Source organism: Salmo salar, chromosome ssa03 (assembly GCF_905237065.1).
Source record: "Salmo salar chromosome ssa03, Ssal_v3.1, whole genome shotgun sequence".
NCBI lineage: Eukaryota > Metazoa > Chordata > Actinopteri > Salmoniformes > Salmonidae > Salmo > Salmo salar.
The window spans coordinates 74826532-74847354 of NC_059444.1; the positions used below are offsets into that span (position 1 = coordinate 74826532).

Genomic DNA, 20823 nt, shown 5'->3' on the forward strand with positions numbered 1-20823 from the left:
TCACCGACCATTTCAAATCCCACCGTACCTTCTCCCCTGTGCGATCTGGTTTCCGAGCGGGTCATGGGTGCACCTCAGCCATGCTCAAGGTCCTAAATGATACCATAACCGCCATCGATAAAAGACAATACTATGCAGCCGTCTTCATCAACCTGGCCAAGGCTTTTGACTCTGTCAATCACTGCATTCTTATCGGCAGACTCAACAGCCTTGGTTTCTCAAATGACTGCCTCGCCTGGTTCACCAACTACTTCTCAGATAGAGTTCAGTGTGTCAAATCGGAGGGCCTGTTGTCCGTACCTCTGGCAGTCTCTATGGGGATGCCACAGGGTTCAATTCTTGGGCCGACTCTTTTCTCTGTATATATCAATGATGTCGCTCTTGCTGCCGGTTATTCTCTGATCCACCTCTATGCAGACAACACCATTCTGTATACTTCTGGCCCTTCTTTGGACGCTGTGTTAACAAACCTCCAGACGAGCTTCAATGCCATACAACACTCCTTCCGTGACCTCCAACTGCCCTTAAATGCAAGTAAAACTAAATGCATGCTCTTCAAATTAAATCTAGAATCAGCATCCTATTTTGCAACAAAGCATCCTTCACTCATGCTGCCAAACATACCCTCGTAAAACGGACTATCCTACCGATCCTCGACTTCGGCGATGTCATTTACAAAATAGCCTCCAACACAGCAAATTGGATGCAGTCTATCACAGTGCCATCTGTTTTGTCAACAAAGCCCCATATAATACCCACCACTGCGACCTGCATGCTCTCCTTGGCTGGCCCTCACTTCATATGCGTCGCTAAACCCACTGGCTCCAGGTCATCTGTAAGTCTTTGCTAGGTAAAGCCCCGCCTTATCTCAACTCACTGGTCACCATAGCAGCACCCGCCCATAGCATGCGCTCCAGCAGGTATATTTCACTGGTCATCCCCAAAGCCAACTCTTCCTTTCGCCGCCTTTCCTTCCAGTTCTCTGCTACCAATGACGGGAGCGAATTGCAAAAATAACTGAATCTGGAGTCTTATTTCTCCCTCACTAACGTTATGCACCAGCTGTCAGGGCAGCTTACCGATCATTGCACCTGTACACAGCCCATCTGTAAATAACCCACCCAACTACCTCATCCCCCATATTGTTATTTATTTTTGCTCCTTTGCACCCCAGTGTCTCTACTTGCACATCATCTTCTGCACATCTATCACTCCAGTGTTAATGCTAAATTGTAATTATTTCGCCACTATGGCCTATATATTGCCTTACCTCCCTAATGTTACTACATTTGCACACACTGTATATAGATTTTTTTATTGTGTTATTGACTGTATGTTTGTTTATCCCATGTGTAACTCTGTGTTGTTTGTGTCGCACTGCTTTGCTTTATCTTGGCCAGACCACAGTTGTAAATGAGAACTTGTTCTCAACTGGCCTACCTGGTTAAATAAAGGTGAAATAAATAAATAAAAAATCCCCTTGCGAGGATAATGGTGCTTAGCCTTTTTATAATGTTTTATGAGATTGGAGAACACATTGGGAGGGATCTTAGACTATTCTTCCATACAGAATCTTTCCAGATCCTTGATGTCCTTCGGTCTGCACTTATGGACTGCCCTCTTCAATTCAAGACACAGGTGTTCAATGTGGTTCAAGTCCAGAGACTGAGATGGCCATTGCAAAATTTACATTTTGTGGCCAATTAACCATTTCTTTGTAGATTTTGATGTGTGCTTGTGGTCATCGTCTTGCTGGAAGATCCACTTGCCGCCAAATTTCAGCCTGCTGGCAGAGGCAACTAGGTTTTTGACTTAAATGTCCTGGTACTTGTAGAGTTCATGATGCCGTTGACCTTTAACAAGGGTCCCAGGACCAGCGGAAGCAAAACAGCCCCAAAATGTGTGGTAGCCTTAGCCAGCCCTAAGACAGATAGGCCTAACATTATCACAGCAACTTGTTTCCAATAAAATATGCATCAAACTGCTTATGCTATTGAACAATTCACATTGAACAGGCTGAAATAAACATGTTTTTTGTGATTTACTTTGTTGTTTATATCACTTATGGCAGTGCACAGGGAATGGAAAGTAGTTGATAGAAGATTCTCCGACTTGGGCGAGCTACACTAAATAGAAAAACATGATACTCAACTTTTACTCAAAATAACATTACTTCCTGTAGCTTAGAACGTGACCATTTTCCATTGATTTCTGCCTGAATCTTCACTGCGCAAGCGCGAATTACAGGAAGTAATGGAATTGCTAGTTGAGTCTCTTGGCAGACTAGCATCTTGAGTTCAATTTTCTCCGGCAATAAAGTTATACATTTTCTGTGACCAAAAGAAATGTCATAAACAGAGCTGACAGAATTCCATATTTACATGTCATACGTATTTTGTTATATAATATATTTTAATCTGAACTTTGTGTTTGCATTATAATGTGTCTTATGTTACCGGCTACAATGGTGTTCTATGAATCCTGAATGCACTATGTAACTAACATTTATAGCAATAACTACACATTCTAGCTATAACAATAACACTAATAATCAATAAACATATCCAACGTTGCTACTTACAAGTGTCTACCCAGCAGAATAAGGCCATCCCTTTCTTGCTTGAATGCGTCTTCCACCAAAACAAGCCTCCATGCTGAACAGCAACTGTCAGGGTCAATGCATTTTGGTGGGGGATGGGCAGTACTGGCCATGTATATGTGACTCAAATAAGGATAGACTGAATATGATGCTGTTGAATGACAAAGACCTATCCAATTGTTTACCAGATAGATACAAAAGCACAGCATACAAACCGTGTGCAATACTGTGTTGTGTGAGAGGCACATGCTAAATCACTGCATAGGGAGGGATACGCATACATGCTATGTCTGCTATGTCGTAATACTTCAACCGAATAGGACATGTTATACATTGTTGTAAAGGTCAAAGGCTGTATAAATCGAATGTGCGTGCATATGTTCTGCGCAGAATATTTATCTAGAAGTCGATTTATTCGTAGCCAAAATGTTAATACAATGACATAAAAACCGGATTTTCTGGCGGGATTTTTGAAATAATGTTTATTCATTATTAAGTCATGAAAAATATTAATAACTTTCCACCCACGAGGCCACTATAGGGTTTTGGTCAGGAAAAGGGTGTTGGAAAAGGGTTTTGGTCAGACTGCAGGAAAAGGTTTTCAGTATTTTTGTTGTTGTAGTGGGGACAGTAAGTACAGTACTTTCTAAAAAGGATACTTCAAGGAAAATTCATGAACATATTTTTACAATTTTAAATGTTTATGTTTAACTCACATTATATAATCTAAAAGTATGCATTAAGGTGTCTATAATATAATAAACATGGCAAAAACAAGACAAATAAATGCATTTCTTTAGCTTACAAAATATTGGTTATAATGGTGGGGGAGTGCCAAGATGGAGGCGTGTAGGCTCAAAACAGTGCCCCCTGTCAGTCATCTAGAGTGTATATATCAATCCTTGAATGAAGGTCATTATCAAAGCCTGCAACCCCAACTTTCTCTCTTCTCCTCTCCCTGTATTTTTACTTCTCTCCAATCCTCCTCTATCCCTCTCTCCAACTCCAACTGCCCTTTGTGTTAGTGCTATTCACCTGGCCAGGAGTCCCATACAGAGCAAAAGATGGATAGGAATATAGAAGCAGAAGGAGAGTGTCCTTCCTTCCCTCTCTCTGCTGTTAATACTCTTCATCTGCTCAGATGGAACACAATCACCCCACTGGGCATACCTTCGTAATTTCAACGTGGAAATTTGGGTAATATTTGGTTGAAACGTTGATCCATGAGATTTCAACCTTTATTCACCCACTCAAAAAGACAGCCAGAAGTTTGTTGAATTCCCAATGTGTATTCACTATGCTTTCAACCATCTAAAAGCACAAACAAATTCCAATTGAAAAACAATGTTTGGTTTTTGGTCTAGTTGTCATCAAAATCTCTTATCAATGTGGTTTCAACCATTTAAATAACAACAAAGTTCAAAATACAATGTCATATATTTTGTATTTATAAAACAACTTAAAGTGTTATCACTGTCCTTCATCTAATAGCACAACCAAATGACCTGGATTGCAGTTCAGATTACATAAAAAATATATAGTGCAAGTGATCAATGCTGTTTGAGATTTTGCACAGATTATTATAAAAATTGTGAAGATCTCCACAGACCTGCAACCTTCGCGTACTATCTTGAACATGCACCCTTTCTATGATTACGTAAGACATTTATAGTTACAGTAACCTCAAAATGTGGCCATGAATATTACTAATTTTAAGGTTGAATAAATACTGGTACATTAGTTTGTAAGATAGCCTTAATTTCCGGCAATTTACTGTATTGCAAAAGTAATATTGAATTGTGTTTGGCTTGGTTGACAATGCAACCAAATATAAACATTTAGGCTAAAGGAGATCTATCTAATGCTTGGATAGTTTCATCTGAGCCACTGGCTATTCTTGAACTTTTATTTTTGGTTTAGTTGGAGACGTGAATCCAACTTGTTAACAAGTTAATAGGCTATTTACTGTATTACATACTGAATTGTGTTTGGTTGTCAACGCAACCAAATATCAACATTTAAAGGAGATGTATTTTCTGTGCCACTGACTTGGTCTGGCTTTATTAATTAATAATACATACATTTGATTCACGTCTCCATCTCAACAAAAAATCTAAGTGAAAGAATAGGACCAAATCAAATCAAACTTTTAATGCACTTTAAATCAACATTGATGTCACGTCCTGACCATAGAAGCTTTTATTTTCTATGGTAGAGTAGGTCAGGGCGTGATGGGGTTGTGTCTAGTATAGATTTTCTATGTTGTCATGTTCTTGTTTCTGTATTTCTATATTTTTCTTTTGGGATGATCTCCAATTAGAGGCAGCTGGTCATCGTTGTCTCGAATTGGAGATCATACTTAAGTAGTTGTTTTTCCCACCTGGGTTTGTGGGAGATTGTATTTTGAGGTAGTGTATGTTTCACCTCTTCGTCACGGTTTGTTATTTTGTATAGTAGTTTATTTGTGTGTCTTGCATAGTTTCACAGTTTAAATAAAATGTGGACCGATACACACGCTGCGCTTTGGTCCCCTTCTTCAGACAGACGTGACATTTGATTTGGTTTAGTCCTATGCTTGAAACTTTTACTGCAGTGTGTTGAATCAGGGTCACACAGTGTATTTCTTAATAGTCTTAAACAAATCTACTTTAGTTATGGTCTTAAAAAAATGCCAGATAAAGAGTTGAAATGTATTCCATTTTGAGTTTGCCTCCCAAAATTACACATTATATACAGTTGAAGTCAGAAGTTTACATACACCTTAGCCAAATACATTTAAACTCAGTTTTTCACAATTCCTGACATTTAATCCTAGTAAAAAGTCCTTGTCTTAGGTCAGTTAGGATCACCACTTTATTTTAAGAATGTGAAATGTCAAAATAATAGTAGAGAGAATTATTTATTTCAGCTTTTATTTCTTACATCACATTCCCAGTGGGTCAGAACTTTACATACACTCAATTAGTATTTGGTAGCATTGCCTTTAAATTGTTCAACTTGGGTCAAACATTTTGGGTAGCCTTCCCACAATAAGTTGGGTGAATTTCGACCCATTCCTCCTGACAGAGCTGGTGTAACTGAGTCAGGTTTGTAGGCCTCCTTGCTCGCACACACTTTTTCAGTTCTGCCCACAAATTTTCTATGGGATTGAGGTCAGGGCTTTGTGATGGCCACTCCAATACCTTGACTGTTGTCCTTAAGCCATTTTGCCACAACTTTGGAAGTATGCTTGGGGTAATTGTCCATTTGGAAGACCCATTTGCGACCAAGCTTTAACTTCCTGACTGATATGTCTTTGGCTATGCCGGATTAAGTGATATGACATGCTATTGTATAAAATCATTTCTCTGTAATTAATATTACCTGACTAAGCTAATCAGGTAAACGTAATTAACTAGAAAGTCGGGGCACCACGAAATAATGTTTATAGAGCTGCTATCTTCCGAATAAACTCTTAAAGACCTAGTAATCTTTTACATCAATAGCAGTCAATATTCAATCGTCACTTTATTTAGTCTCATCTGAAAGTTGTAAATTCTTGGTTATCTTCACGAACCCTGGCTAACAAGGTGAATCAGCAATACAACATTTAGTTTAATTATTTATTTACTAAATACCTAAATAATCACACAGAATTACATCTACACAGAATGGATCATACATTGATTACAAATTATGTCATGAAGGAAAACATCCCTAGTGGACGGAACAGATATGACGGCTGGTTACACAAAGAAAGGGGGTTGGGTTTTGAATGAAAGAGAGGGAAGACTGAGTAACAAAGGGAGAAGCTATGCTATCGTAAATACAGTATCTTATGCATTCTAAATTACCACCCATTTGAAAAAGGAAAATGCAAGAAATATTTACTCTGAGCTGCGCTTCGGTAGATTGGTCGTAGATAGTAGACCGGGTTGTCCTTTGAAGAATGTCTGGTGGTAGAACGGATACTTGGTAGTACCGTCGTCGTGTGGTAGACAGATACTCTGTCCGTCCTCTCCTAGCCCACGTCTACAGTTTCTGCGCTAACGCAACGGCTAGGAGGTATCACTTCTTTAGTGAAAAAGAGTTCAAAGTTCATACTAAGTTGCCATACTTTAAGCTCATGCTATATTCCGGCTGGTATAGTCGAAATTCATCCTTCCGGCGTGTAGGTCGTCACCTTCACATTGAAATTCAATGCTAATTTTGTTAGGTTCTTGCTGAGGTTGGCTTAGTTCTGTAGGTGGTCTTTGTCCTTTCAACATGGGGACCTCAAGTCCACACATCCTTGGAACAGGAAGTTACATTTTCGTCAACGGGTTTATATAGTGGTGAAAGAAGGGTGTGTTTCATAGTTTACATCCCATGTCTGTTCACTTGGGCGGGGCCTCTGAGTGAGCAGAGTGGTGTTCTTCTGACAAACCGTTCTCTCATTAAGAAGCTAAAAATTACATTTCATGTTTTCACAAATAGTTTAATATTTAAACATTTAAATTGCACAAAAATTCCATGTGAATCTGTTAACTAGAATGTGTAGATTTTCCAAGATACAGTTTATGTCGTCCTATCATCAGTAATCATTTCTCAGACGCCAACTGAACTGACGTTATATTCATTAAGTCCCAAAGCATATTTTCAACTGGTTGGATTACCAAAATATGGTTCCGTTTCCCATCTTTTGATGTCACCAGACTCTCTCTCAATGTTAACAAAGGCTTTACAAGAGTCAACTCTATAGAGTAGAGAGAGAGAAAAGGGGAAAGGTATTTATGGGGGTCATAAACCTCCCTCATCAGGCCAACGTCATGACACTGAGGTCTTGAGATGTTGCTTCAATATATCCACATAATTTTCCTGCCTCATGATGCCATCTATTTGTGAAGTGCACCAGTCCCTCCTGCAGCAAAGCACCCCCACAACATGATGCTGCCACCCCTGTACTTCACGGTTGGGATGGTGTTCTTCGGCTTGCAAGCCTCCCCCTTTTTTCTCCAAACATAACGATGGTCATTATGGCCAAACAGTTCTATTTTTGTTTCATCAGACAAAGATCATACTTTTTTCTCCAAAAAGTATGATCTTTGTCCCCATGTGCAGTTGCAAACCGTAGTCTGGCTTTTTTATGGCGGTTTATGAGCAGTGGCTTCTTCCTTGCTGAGCGGCGTTTCAGGTTAGGCCGATATAGGACTCGTTTTACTGTGGATATAGATACTTTTGTACCTGATTCCTCCAGCATCTTCACAAGGTCCTTTGCTGTTGTTCTGGGATTGATTTGCACTTTCGCACCAAAGTACGTTCATCTCTAGGAGACAGAACGCGTCTCCTTCCTGAGCAGTATGATGGCTGCGTGGTCCCATGGTGTTTATACTTGTGTACTATTGTTTGTACAGATGAACGTGGTACCTTCAGGCATTTGGAAATTGCTCCCAAGGATGTACCAGACTTGTGGAGGTCTACATTTTTTTTCTGAGGTCTTGGCTGATTTCTTTTGATTTTCCCATGACGTCAATCAAAGAGTTTGAAGGTAGGCCTTGAAATACATCCACAGGTACATTTCCAATTGACTAAAATGACTGTCAATTAGCCTATCAGAAGCTTCTAAAAGCCATGACTTAATTTTCTGCAATTTTCCAAGCTGTTTAAAGGCACAGTCAACTTAGTGTATGTAAACTTCTGACCCACTGGAAATGTGATACAGTGAATTATAAGTGAAATAATCTGTCTGTAAACAATTGTTGGAAAAATTACTTGTGTACTGCACAAAGTAGATGTCCTAACCGACTTGCCAAAAATATCGTTTGTTAACAAGAAATTTGTGGAGTGATTGAAAAACAAGTTTTAATGACTCCAACCTAAGTGTATGTAAACTTCCGACTTCAACTGTACATCACAGAAGACTGAAATATAACAAAACGGTTTGAGAAAGAAACACCAGATTTTCGGACTTTAAAAATGGTTTATGTTTAATAAAATATCAATAACATTCCACCCATGAGGCCACTAGAGGGTGATTTGGTCATTTGGCTGCAGGAAAAGGGCTACATTAGATTTTTGGTTGAGATGAAGACATGTATCCAAAATGTTAAATATTAACTCGTAGATTCAATTTGAAATCAACCAATGCTTGAAACCCTACGCCTATATGTATTGTCTAGTTTTAGTTGAAACCTGGTTTGAATTCAAACAATAGTTGTTGATGACTTCACAAATGCTATAGGCCTAAATAGTATCATTGATGATTATGCTTTATGAAGTATGGTTACATTTAATTTGCTCTGTTAAACCTACCCTTTGAATGACTTTAATAGCAACAGTGAATCTATTTAGTTATTAAGAGATCTCTCAATAATCATTCTCATGATAGCACATTGGTGGTAGTCAGTGACAAATATAAAATCTAAGCAGGGCTCTGTTAAAACTCTGGAAAGGAGACCAAAGGGATATGGCTGGGGTCTTTGACAATTTTTAGGGCCTTCCTCTGACACCGCCTGGTGTAGAGGTCCTGGATGGCAGGCAGCTTAGCCCTGGTGATGTACTGGGCCATACGCACTACACTCTGTAGTGCCTTGCGGTAGGAGGCCGAGCAATTGCCGTACCAGGCAGTGATGCAACCCGTCAGGATGCTCTCGATGTTGCAGCTGTAGAACCTTTTGAGGATCTCAGGACCAATCCCAAATCTTTTTAGTTTCCTGAGGGGGAATAGGCTTTGTCGTGCCCTCTTCACGGCTGTCTTGGTGTGTTTGGACCATTCAAGTTTGTTGGTGATGTGGACACTGAGGAACTTGAAGCTCTCAACCTGATCCACTACAGCCTCGTCGATGAGAATGGGGGCATACTCGGTCCTCCTTTTCCTGTAGTCCACAATCATCTCCTTAGTCTTGGTTACGTTGAGGGATAGGTTGTTATTCTGGCACCACCCGGCCAGGTCTCTGACCTCCTCCCTATAGGCTGTCTCGTCGTTGTCGGTTATCAGGCCTACCACTGTTGTGTTGTCTGCAAACTTCCTGATGGTGTTGGAGTCGTGCCTGGCCATGCAATCGTGGGTGAACAGGGTGTACAGGAGGGGACTGAGCACGCACCCTTGGGGGGCTCCAGTGTTGAGGATCAGCGTGGCAGATGTGTTGCTACCTACCCTCACCACCTGGGGGCTGCCCGTCAGGAAGTCCAGGATCCAGTTGTAGAGGGAGGTGTTTAGTCCCAGGATCTTTAGCTTAGTGATGAGCTTTGAGTGTACTATGGTGTTGAACAGTGGTGTTGGTACCTTGCCTATGGTGTTGGTACCTTGCCTTATCTTTGTGTTACCTACCAGACCTGTAAAGAAATTAACAAAACCTTTTTAGATTTTACGTTGAAAAATAAATAAAAATAAATCTGTCCTGTCTAGTAAATGGTCTGAAGATGGTTTTGAATGTTTGCAAATTGTTTTATCTGATACTTTATACTTTATGAAAACGTTTAAATATGGGTGCTCTACAGTTCCTTTTGAAATGTAATTGTCTACCAATTATCTAATATCTACCAATCAAATTTTCCATGAAGAAGCTCTTTTAGCTTTGAACTTTTCTCCTCACAAAGTACTACTGTGAAACAACAAAAATATTACCATTAAAACAACTCTGTATTCTTCCCTAAATGGTATTATATCTTAGAAAATTGCCTAAGCGGCTAATAAGAGACTGGAATGAAAAATGTATCTAATATGTTACTTGACAACCTTTTTATACTGAAACCAATTAGAATTATTAGTGGAGGCAAAAAGGTGACAGGACCACACAGCCACACATCTGACCCCCTGCAGCCCAGCTGGTACTTATAATCGTTATCACAGACAGACCAGAGACTTTATTAGGCAGAACATCCTGGTGATGATGTCTGTGATAAAGAGAAAACATGAGAAAATATGTGAGAATTATAATTAGATGGACAGTAGGAGGGCTCAGACACCCAGAGAGGGGCTAAGAGAGAAGATTATGCAAGTCCTGCAGGCGAAGATCAGATAAAAGTGACAGAAGAGTCAGAGAGAGGGGGTTGGGAAGGGGGAGAGAGAGTGGAGAGCGAGAGGAGATCTAGACTCAGAGAGAAAGAGAGGAAATGAGTGTCACAATGAGTGTCTCAGTGACTGGACTATGGTAATGAGAGAAGAGATGGTGCTCATCTGCCTGCAGAATTGAGTTTGACAGACTCATGCTGGCACAGCTGCAGACAAGAGAGGCTGATTTGGGTATCGGATGGGTAAGACCTTCGCACCTCATCCATCAATCCTGCATTCTGTATCATTCCACAAAGTGACTTTCATATGAAGAACCATGCCCGACTGATTGTGTAAGGTAAGTGTGATTAACTCAGGAATAATCATGTTGGCACTAGGCATGCAATTGCTTAATAAAATATTCAAAACATTGGTTCAATTACTTACATTGGTTCAGTTATTTTAATTAGCTATGCCACAATTAGGTTCTAACTTGACTATGTCATCTCATCAATCAAAATAGGGGTGGGGGGGGGTTACTAAGCTAACATATGGAATTGTTTTAAGATGGTCATACTATGGATCATTTAGCTATTTGATTTAGAATTGTAGAAAGTATATACAAAATATATATAAAAAATGATTTGATAAATAATTGAATTTGGCCTTTACTACTATAGCTCATAGAAACGCATTGAATAACACATTCAAAAATGAAAGAAAAGAGAGTAAAAAGATAAATCATAAGAAATACAGTTTTGAAGTGTCTGTCTTATATCTAGGAGATATCTGTTTTTTTGGACACATATTTAATCCCTTATTTTTGTTGGCACAAAACTACCTCCATACTTCTATGAATTTGTATGGAAGAGTCTCCTCTTTCCACAGTGAAGTCATATTAGTTTGTAGCCCAAACGGTTCAGAAGCTACAGACGGTTTCGTGAGAAGACCCCTTTTAGGGATGTCTCCTGGTCTGACAAACAGCGCTGTAGCTCTGCCACTTTCCACTGCAGATGCGGAAGGACAACATTGGCGGATGTGGTGGATTGAGACATGCAAAATAACAGATATCTCTACTTTAAATGTAAGGATTTTTATGTGGATTATTGTATTATGTTAATTAGATAGTGTATTTCTAAATATACTGCTCAAAAAAATAAAGGGAACACTTAAACAACACATCCTAGATCTGAATGAAAGAAATAATCTTATTAAATACTTTTTTCTTTACATAGTTGAATGTGCTGACAACAAAATCACACAAAAATAATCAATGGAAATCCAATTTATCAACCCAAGGAGGTCTGGATTTGGAGTCACACTCAAAATTAAAGTGGAAAACCACACTACAGGCTGATCCAACTTTGATGTAATATCCTTAAAACAAGTCAAAATGAGGCTCAGTAGTGTGTGTGGCCTCCACGTGCCTGTATGACCTCCCTACAACGCCTGGGCATGCTCCTGATGAGGTGATGGATGGTCTCCTGAGGGATCTCCTCCCAGACCTGGACTAAAGCATCCGCCAACTCCTGGACAGTCTGTGGTGCAACGTGGCGTTGGTGGATGGAGCGAGACATGATGTCCCAGATGTGCTCAATTGGATTCAGGTCTGGGGAACGGGCGGGCCAGTCCATAGCATCAATGCCTTCCTCTTGCAGGAACTGCTGACACACTCCAGCCACATGAGGTCTAGCATTGTCTTGCATTAGGAGGAACCCAGGGCCAACCGCACCAGCATATGGTCTCACAAGGGGTCTGAGGATCTCATCTCGGTACCTAATGGCAGTCAGGCTACCTCTGGCGAGCACATGGAGGGCTGTGCGGCCCCCCCAAAGAAATGCCACCCCACACCATGACTGACCCACCGCCAAACCGGTCATGCTGGAGGATGTTGCAGGCAGCAGAACGTTCTCCACGGCGTCTCCAGACTCTGTCACGTCTGTCACGTGCTCAGTGTGAACCTGCTTTCATCTGTGAAGAGCACAGGGCGCCAGTGGCGAATTTGCCAATCTTGGTGTTCTCTGGCAAATGCCAAACGTCCTGCACGGTGTTGGGCTGTAAGCACAACCCCCACCTGTGGACGTCGGGCCCTCATACCACCCTCATGGTGTCTGTTTCTGACCGTTTGAGCAGACACATGCACATTTGTGGCCTGCTGGAGGTCATTTTGCAGGGCTCTGGCAGTGCTTCTCCTGCTCCTCCTTGCACAAAGGCGGAGGTAGCGGTCCTGCTGCTGGGTTGTTGCCCTCCTACGGCCTCCTCCACGTCTCCTGATGTACTGGCCTGTCTCCTGGTAGCGCCTCCATGCTCTGGACACTACACTGACAGACACAGCAAACCTTCTTGCCACAGCTCGCATTGATGTGCCATCCTGGATGAGCTGCACTACCTGAGCCACTTGTGTGGGTTGTAGACTACGTCTCATGCTACCACTAGAGGGAAAGCACCGCCAGCATTCAAAAGTGACCAAAACATCAGCCAGGAAGCATAGGAACTGAGAAGTGGTCTGTGGTCCCCACCTGCAGAACCACTCCTTTATTGGGGGTGTCTTGCTAATTGCCTATAATTTCCACCTGTTGTCTATTCCATTTGCACAACAGCATGTGAAATGTATTGTCAATCAGTGTTGCTTCCTAAGTGGACAGTTTGATTTCACAGAAGTGTGATTGACTTGGAGTTACATTGGGTTGTTTAAGTGTTCCCTTTATTTTTTTGAGCAGTGTACATTCCAATATTCAACTACTTATATTTTCAAGTAAAAACTATCAAAATAGTTACTTCAAAATGTCTTTGAAAGTAAGTGAAATACCCTAAATAATATTTGAACCCACACCTGTTTCATATGTATTTTAGCTTGTATAGCTCTTCTCAAGTTTGTGAGGGGAGGAGATGTGTTTGCAGTTGTTATAGCATGGTTGCATCTGCAGTTAGTTTTGATAGGGAGCACTTGTGTTCTGTGATTCAAACAGGAGCACAACGCAGTAAGGAGAATCAAGGGGAAACGTAATGTATTCACTTCAGATGACATGACGACTAATGGCTCGTCTTAGGTCATTGTCACTGCCCTGCCTCTACTAACATGAAACCTGTGGTCTTATAATCAGGGAGGTTCTTTGTCAGTTTTACTTACTCTCTCAAGTTGAAATGTGCAGCTTTATATTCGCCTTGGTTCCTCCATGAATATACCTTCATTGGCAAGGAAGCCTCTTAAAGAAGGGGGGAGGGGAGTGACAGAGAGGGTGCAAAAAACTGCAGCAGATAGAAAGAAGGATAAAGGAGTACAGTGAAAAAAAGCTATCCAGCAAGTTTACAAAGCTACTGATTATTCCCATGCCCACCTGGAGATGTCATTTTGCTGTATTGTGCCAGGTGTAATTTTACCCCAGCAGAAGGAAGGAAAGGTAAGGATGGATGGTTGTAATTTGCTGTTTGAAAAGAGCTGGCTCATGAGTGTGAAACATCATTATCCTCTGTCAGGCTAGCATGGCTGAAGTGGATTGGGCAGCTATACTAGCAGACTGTAGAGGAAATGAATGAAGACTTGAGTGCTGGCCATGTTCAGTGATGAGATCAGTAATTTTCTCATTCAAGTGTTGACTACGGGCACAGAGCAATAACCCTGCATATATTTTCTGTTCTGAGCTGCTCAGAAGTGCCCTGTAAGCAATCTGTTTTTCACTCTCTTTCTTTAACCCGTTGAGACCCAAGCATATATCCAAATAAAATAAAAATATATGCAAAATATTGCCCTTCAGAAATACTTTTAATAGGCCTCTGATAATGAAAATAATGTATTTAAGTTTGTAGAACAATTTTCTGGAAACGTTGCAAAAATGCAACATTGTGCTTCAAAGGTATGTGTATTAACACAATTGTGAAATAATATTAAACGGAAACAATCTCTCTAACTTGTCTATCAATTAATTAATGTGACCCGATGCTCCCTGCAAGAGACTAGGTTGTGCAGGAAAAGACTACCATTACTCAAGGACTAAGCATACACAAAGCAAGGACTGAAAACAACCTCCACAAACCAATCTGTTGGCCTGTAACTATTCAGCAAAAGCAGCTGTCACAAAAATCTGCCCCAAAAAATCATCCTTGGTTATTAGGTTTACCCATTCAATTGTTGGGAGCATACAGTATTTAGAGTGTGCGACTTTCTGTCTTTCTTTTTTATCAGCCAAACCACGTAACTAGTACTCAGTTCTGTGATGATGAGTAATCATCGCCCATTCACACGGCTATCTGCTCCCAGGGTGCCCCATGGGTCTTGTTATGTGTCATTTCTGTCACGACAAATACAGAAGCTGTGCTCTTGGAGGACCTTGGAAAAAGGGATATGTATGCCTGGAGAGTGCAGAGTGACACTAAGGCAGAGATTTGAGGGCAGGCTTGAAGTTATCGGGTTTGATGTGTGTGCGTGCATGCCTGGTGTGTGTAACCATGCATACATAGTGCATTCAAATCAAATCAAATGTTATTTGTCACATACACATGGTTAACAGATGTTAATGTGAGTGTAGCGAAATGCTTGTGCTTCTAGTTCCGACAGTGCAGTAATATCTAACAAGTAATCTAACAATTCCCCAACAACTACCTAATACACACAAATCTAAAAGGGGTGAATGAGAATATGTACATGTAAGTATATGGATGAGCAATGGCCGAGAGGCATAGGCAAGGTGCAAAAGATGGTATAAAATACAGTATATACATGTGATATGAGTAATGTAAGATATTTAAACATTATTAAAGTGGCATTATTAACCTCTCTGGGCTAGGCGGGACGAATTCGTCCCATTACGCAACCGCCAGTCTAGTCCAGTGATGCGATTTTCAAATACCGTAAAAATCCTATTACTTCAATTTCTCAAACATATGACTATTTTACAGCTATTTAAAGACAAGACTCTCGTTAATCTAACCACACTGTCCGATTTCAAAAAGGCTTTACAACGAAAGCAAAACATTAGATTATGTCAGCAGAGTACCAAGCCAGAAATAATCAGACACCCATTTTTCAAGCTAGCATATAATGTCACAAAAACCCAGAAGACAGCTAAATGCAGCACTAACCTTTGATGATCTTCATCAGATGACAACCCTAGGACATTATGTTATACAATACATGCATGTTTTGTTCAATCAAGTTCATATTTATATCAAAAAACAGCTTTTTACATTAGCATGTGACGTTTTTTATCCAGCCGTGTCAATACTGCCTCCTAGCCCTAACAGGTTAAGTGGCATTGTATAAAGTGACTAGTGATCCATTTATTAAAGTGGCCAGTGATTGAGTCTCAATGTAGACAGCAGCCTCTCTGAGTAAGTGATTGCTGTTTAGCAGTCTCATAGCCTTGAGATAGAAGTTGTTTTACAGTCTCTCGTCTCAGCTTTGATGCACCTGTACTGACCTCGCCTTCTGGATGGTAGCGGTGTGAACAAGCAGTGGCTCGGGTGGTTGATGTCCATGATGATCTTTTGGCCTTTCTGTAACATCAGGTGCTGTAGGTGTCATGGAGGGCAGATAGTTTGCCCCTGGTGATGCGTTGTGCAGACCGCACCACCCTCTGGAGAGCCTTGCGGTTGAGGGCGGTGCAGTTGCCATACCAGGCTGAGATACAGCCCGACAGGATGCTCTTGATTGTGCATCTGTAAAAGTTTGTCAGGGTTTTGGGTGACAAGCCAAATTTCTTCAGCCTCCTGAGGTTGAAGAGGCGCAGTTGTGCCTTCTTCACCACACTGTCTGTGTGGGTGGACATTTTCAGTGTGTCATTGATGTGTACGCCGAGGAACTTAAAACTTTACACCTTCTCCACTGCTGTCCCTTCGATGTGGATAGTGTGGTGCACCCTCTGCTGTTTCCTGAAGTCCATGATCATCTTCTTTGTTTTGTTGACGTTGAGTGAGAGGTTGTTTTCCTGACACCACCCTCCGAGTGCCCTCACCTCCTCCCTGTAGGCTGTCTCATCGTTGTTGGTAATCAAGCCCACTACCTTTGTGTCATCTGCAAACGTGATGATTGACTTGGAGGTGTGCATGGCCATGCAGTCGTGGGTGAACAGGGAGTACAAGAGGGGGCTGAGCACGCACCCTTGTGGGGCCCCAGTGTTGAGGGTCAGCGAAGTGGAGATGTTGTTTCCTACCTTCACCACCTGGGGGCGGCCCGTCAGAAAGTCCAGGACTCTGTAGTCCACCTGTGGTAAATTCAATTGATTGTACATTATTTGGAAAGGCACACACCTGTCTATATAAGGTCCCACAGTTGACAGTGCATGTTAGAGCAAAAACCAAGCCACGAGGTTGAAGGAACTGTCCGTAGAGCTCTGAGACAGGATTGTGTCGAGGCACAGATCTGGGGATGTATACCAAAAAACGCCTGCCGCATTGAAGGTCCCCAAGAAGACAGTGGCCTCCATCATTCTTAAATGGAAGAAGTTTGGAACCACCAAGACTCTTCCTAGAGCTGGCCAGCTGGACAAACTGAGCAATCGGGAGAGAGGGGCTTCGGGACAAGTCTCTAGCCAGAGCCCGGACTTGAACCCAATCAAACATCTCTGGAAAATAACTGTGCAGCGATGTTCCCCATCCAAACTGACAGAGCTTGAGAGCATCTGCAGAAAAGAATGAGAGAAACTCTCAAAATACAGGTGTGCCAAGCTTGTAGCGTCATACCCAAGAAGACTTGAAGCTGTAATCGCTGCCAAAAGTGCTTCAACAAAGTACTGAGTAAAGGGTTTGAATTCTTATGTAAATATGATATGTCCATTTTTTATTTATAATAAATTAGCAAAAAATTCAAAAAACCTGTTCTTGCTTTGTCATTTTGGGGTATTGTGTGTACAAAAAAGATGGGGAAAATGTAATCAATTTTAGAATAAGGCTGTAACGTAACAAATTGTGGAAAAAGTCAAGGGGTCTGAGTACTTTCTGAAGGCACTGTAAGTGTTTGGATATGGTTCCTGAAAGGGCACAGAGGCAAAGAAAGAGCCAGGCAAGTTCCCATTAGTCTCATTACAGTCTTTTCAGTGCAATCAGGGTCTGTTGTAATGCAAAATCCTCAAGAGTCCTACACAGACCACCTGTCACTATTATAATCACTCAATGTGCCTCCTCAAAGTGAAGCATACAATGCTTGTAATCACACAGGTGCACTTGAGATATCTAGGAGTTTTGTTAAATTAAATTAGTACTAAGTTGTAGTCATGCAGAAAATTAATTTCCCTTCGGAGAGACATTTCATTTTGACAATTCAACATAATTTATTTTTAACTGTTCAATGGCCTTATGTAAGTATGACTCTCAGATTCTCAAATTGTCTCTATTAAAGTCACGACAGTACTCATCCCTGTCCCATTACAACTGATTACACAATCTGGTCTCAGAGCATTTCATATAATTCTGCACGTAAATCCATGACACTCCATTTAGTAAGTTAAGTTTCATATGGTAGTATTAATTTGTTGATGTCCATCACCCATTTCGTATGATATGTTACGAATTACAATTCGTATTATGTCACAAATTTGCAAAAGGGAGAATGTTACAAATGTGCAAAAACATACAATATGTTATGACTTTGCTAAAAGTATGATATGTTATGAATTCTAGCTAGGTGGCTAACGTTAGCTAGGTTAGGGGTTAGGGGTAGGGTTAAGTTTAGGAGTTAGGTTAAAGGGTTAAGGTTAGGGTTAGGGGAAGGGTTAGCTAAAAGGACTATGGTTAGGGGCATGGTTAGCTAACATGCTAAGTAGTTGCAAAGTAGGTAAAAAGTAGTAAGTAGTTGAAAAGTTACTAATTAGCTAAAATGCTAAAGTTGTCCGTGATGAGATTCAAACTCGCAACCTTTGGGTTGCTAGACATTTGCGTTATACACGCACTCATCCACCCCAACTTAAGTAATCATCTGTCTTATGTACCCATACCAAACGTAACATATGATACAAATTTGTGTGCCCTGGATTTACATGTACTATGTTACGTCTAGTCTATGAGACCAGGCTGGATTACATAGATCTAATAAGCAAGTACTGTTTGCTTACAAACGTTTGAACCAATCTTCAACTTAATATCTCTCATTCTTTGCAGATGGCATTGAAGCTGAATACTCCTTGCTCCTCTATGACATCATGGCTACAGTCTCTGCCCTCTCCTCTCCCTCTGTCCTCTACCACCTCCCAGAGCTCAACTTCTCCTCCTGCCCCTGTCCATCCATCCAGACCCTGAATGCCACCACACTGCCACCCCCCATCAACCCTCCTTCCTTTGGATTGTCCTGTTTCACCATGACCCTGGGTGGCCTCTCCAACCTAAGCGCCCTGGGCATCCTGGCCAAGTCCTATGTACGCTTCAGACAACGGGCCAAAGCTCCGTTCCTGCTGTTAGTGGGGGCTCTTCTGCTAACCGACCTGGCTGGTAATTTGATCCCTGGTGCCTTTGCCCTCCATCTGCACCTGGGTCGAAGTCGGAGGCACAGGGTGGCTGCAGGAATGCGTGACACCACCGAGCCTGCCGGGATGTTCTGCCAACTGTTCGGTGCCAGCTTGGTGTTCTTCGGCCTGTGCCCTCTATTACTGGGCAGTGCCATGGCCGTGGAGCGTTGTATGGGCATTACCCAGCCCCTCCTCCACTCTGCCCTGATCACGGTGGCCCACATGCGTCTGGTTGTCCTCCTGCTGTCCTCCTTGGCCCTGCTGCTGGCCGGGCTCCCCCTGGTGGATGTGGGTAGTTACACAACCCAATTCCCTGGTACCTGGTGCTTTCTGACAGTCCACGGGCCGCTCTCCATGGCTGACGCCAGCCTGGCCCTCACCTTCTCCGGCCTGGGGCTCACGGCGCTCAGCCTCTCCCTGATTTGTAACACCCTGAGCGGGCTGGCACTGCTGCAGGCCAGGCTCAGCTCCCAGGGCATCAGGACAAACACTACAGCAGCACCTGGACGATATGGAAGAACCTCCTCCTCTCCCCTACGCTCGCTGGATGTAGAGATGATGGCCCAGTTGACAATGATCACGATGGTGTCCTGTGTGTGCTGGAGCCCGTTTCTAGTGAGTAGCTAGAGCCTCCACTAACATTTGACCTTGTTTATACTGTAGCTGGTTTAACATTGGTAGCCTGCTTATCGTAGACAAGGCTTTTGCTTGTTTAAACACAGACACACAAGTGTTTCTAAAATTAATAGTAGATTACAACATATTCACCTCATTGATTCAGGCCTGTCTCATATACAGTGTGCCTTTCAGTGACCCACAGTGTCTTTTATGTCCCTAACATAGTGGCTTTTCTGTCCACCATCACCAGATCTCCATCTCTCTGCTGGTGGGTCAGTTCTGCCGCGGCGGGCGAGGCTCCAGCCACACGGTACATCAGTCAGAGAGGCTGGTTTTGTTGGGCCTCCGCATGGCCACCTGGAACCAGATCCTGGACCCCTGGGTCTACATCCTGCTCAGACGGGCTGTGCTGCGCAGGGTCTTCCGCATCCTCCAGCCAGACTCCAGGTCCACCCCGACACAGAGCAGCTCCTGCACTACAGCCTCACGCAGACAGGGAATTGGACTACACTGACCCATGAACGTGTGTATAGATATTCCCATTTGTGGATACGCTCTCTGTGATGAACTGAGTGAAGAGAGAACTTAAAACACCAAGTGAAACAGGTTTGAGATGCTGCACATCGATGCATAGGCCTACAGTACAAGAATGTGGACATATACTCATAGCAGAAGAGCAGTTGGCAATCATGGGATAGTCAACTCATAAACACATAGAGATGTTTCACTTAGTTTGGTGACCTGTAAACACCTGCAAGCGTATCAGTCTCTAATTTGTACTACTGTATTTGTGTTGAAATGCTTCTAAACAGTGAAGAGGCGAAGCGACAGGATTTACTCCGCCCAAAATCTTTCCATGAAAATAAGACCACGAAGTGAGGAATTTTTGAATGGCCAATGAGTGTCAAATTTGGTCAACAAAAAAATGTAATTGCTAATTTGCTACGTGAGGCTTATTTGATCGAATATACGTTTTGTAATGGTTAGGTTGTTACACGTGGTATTTCGGCAACTTTGAAAAAAAGTACTTTATATCAGAGTTATGCCTGTTGTTCATACGCTTTTTCTGCCCTCTCATTGGCTAGAATGGTCCCACCTGATCTCGCCTCCCGCACCTGCTTTCCATCTTTGAGGACATGTATTTCCATTGTTAGAGCGGCCACTTGACTATCTTGTCAATATAATAGATCGTCTTTGTTGTAACCCACCAGACTGTAATG

At 42.0% G+C, this 20823-nt stretch overlaps 1 protein-coding gene across 1 annotated transcript; it reads left to right on the forward strand.

Annotated features, from left to right (window-relative positions):
* Positions 1–10619: 10619 nt before the first annotated feature.
* Positions 10620–20808, forward strand: LOC106601638 (prostaglandin E2 receptor EP1 subtype-like). The gene is made up of 3 exons (XM_014193976.2): positions 10620–10908; positions 18642–19600; positions 19854–20808. The coding sequence occupies exons 2-3, from the start codon at positions 18683–18685 to the stop codon at positions 20115–20117; spliced, it is 1182 nt and encodes a 393-aa protein (XP_014049451.1). The 5' UTR covers positions 10620–10908; positions 18642–18682; the 3' UTR covers positions 20118–20808.
* The last annotated feature ends 15 nt before the right edge of the window (positions 20809–20823 follow it).

Bases quoted from the DNA above. Each gene is read 5' to 3' on its own strand.
- LOC106601638 (XM_014193976.2), top strand. From the start codon at position 18,683: ATGGCTACAGTCTCTGCCCTCTCCTCTCCCTCTGTCCTCTACCACCTC. The intron at 19,601-19,853 runs GTGAGTAGCTAG...CACCATCACCAG, and splicing joins TGTGCTGGAGCCCGTTTCTA to ATCTCCATCTCTCTGCTGGT.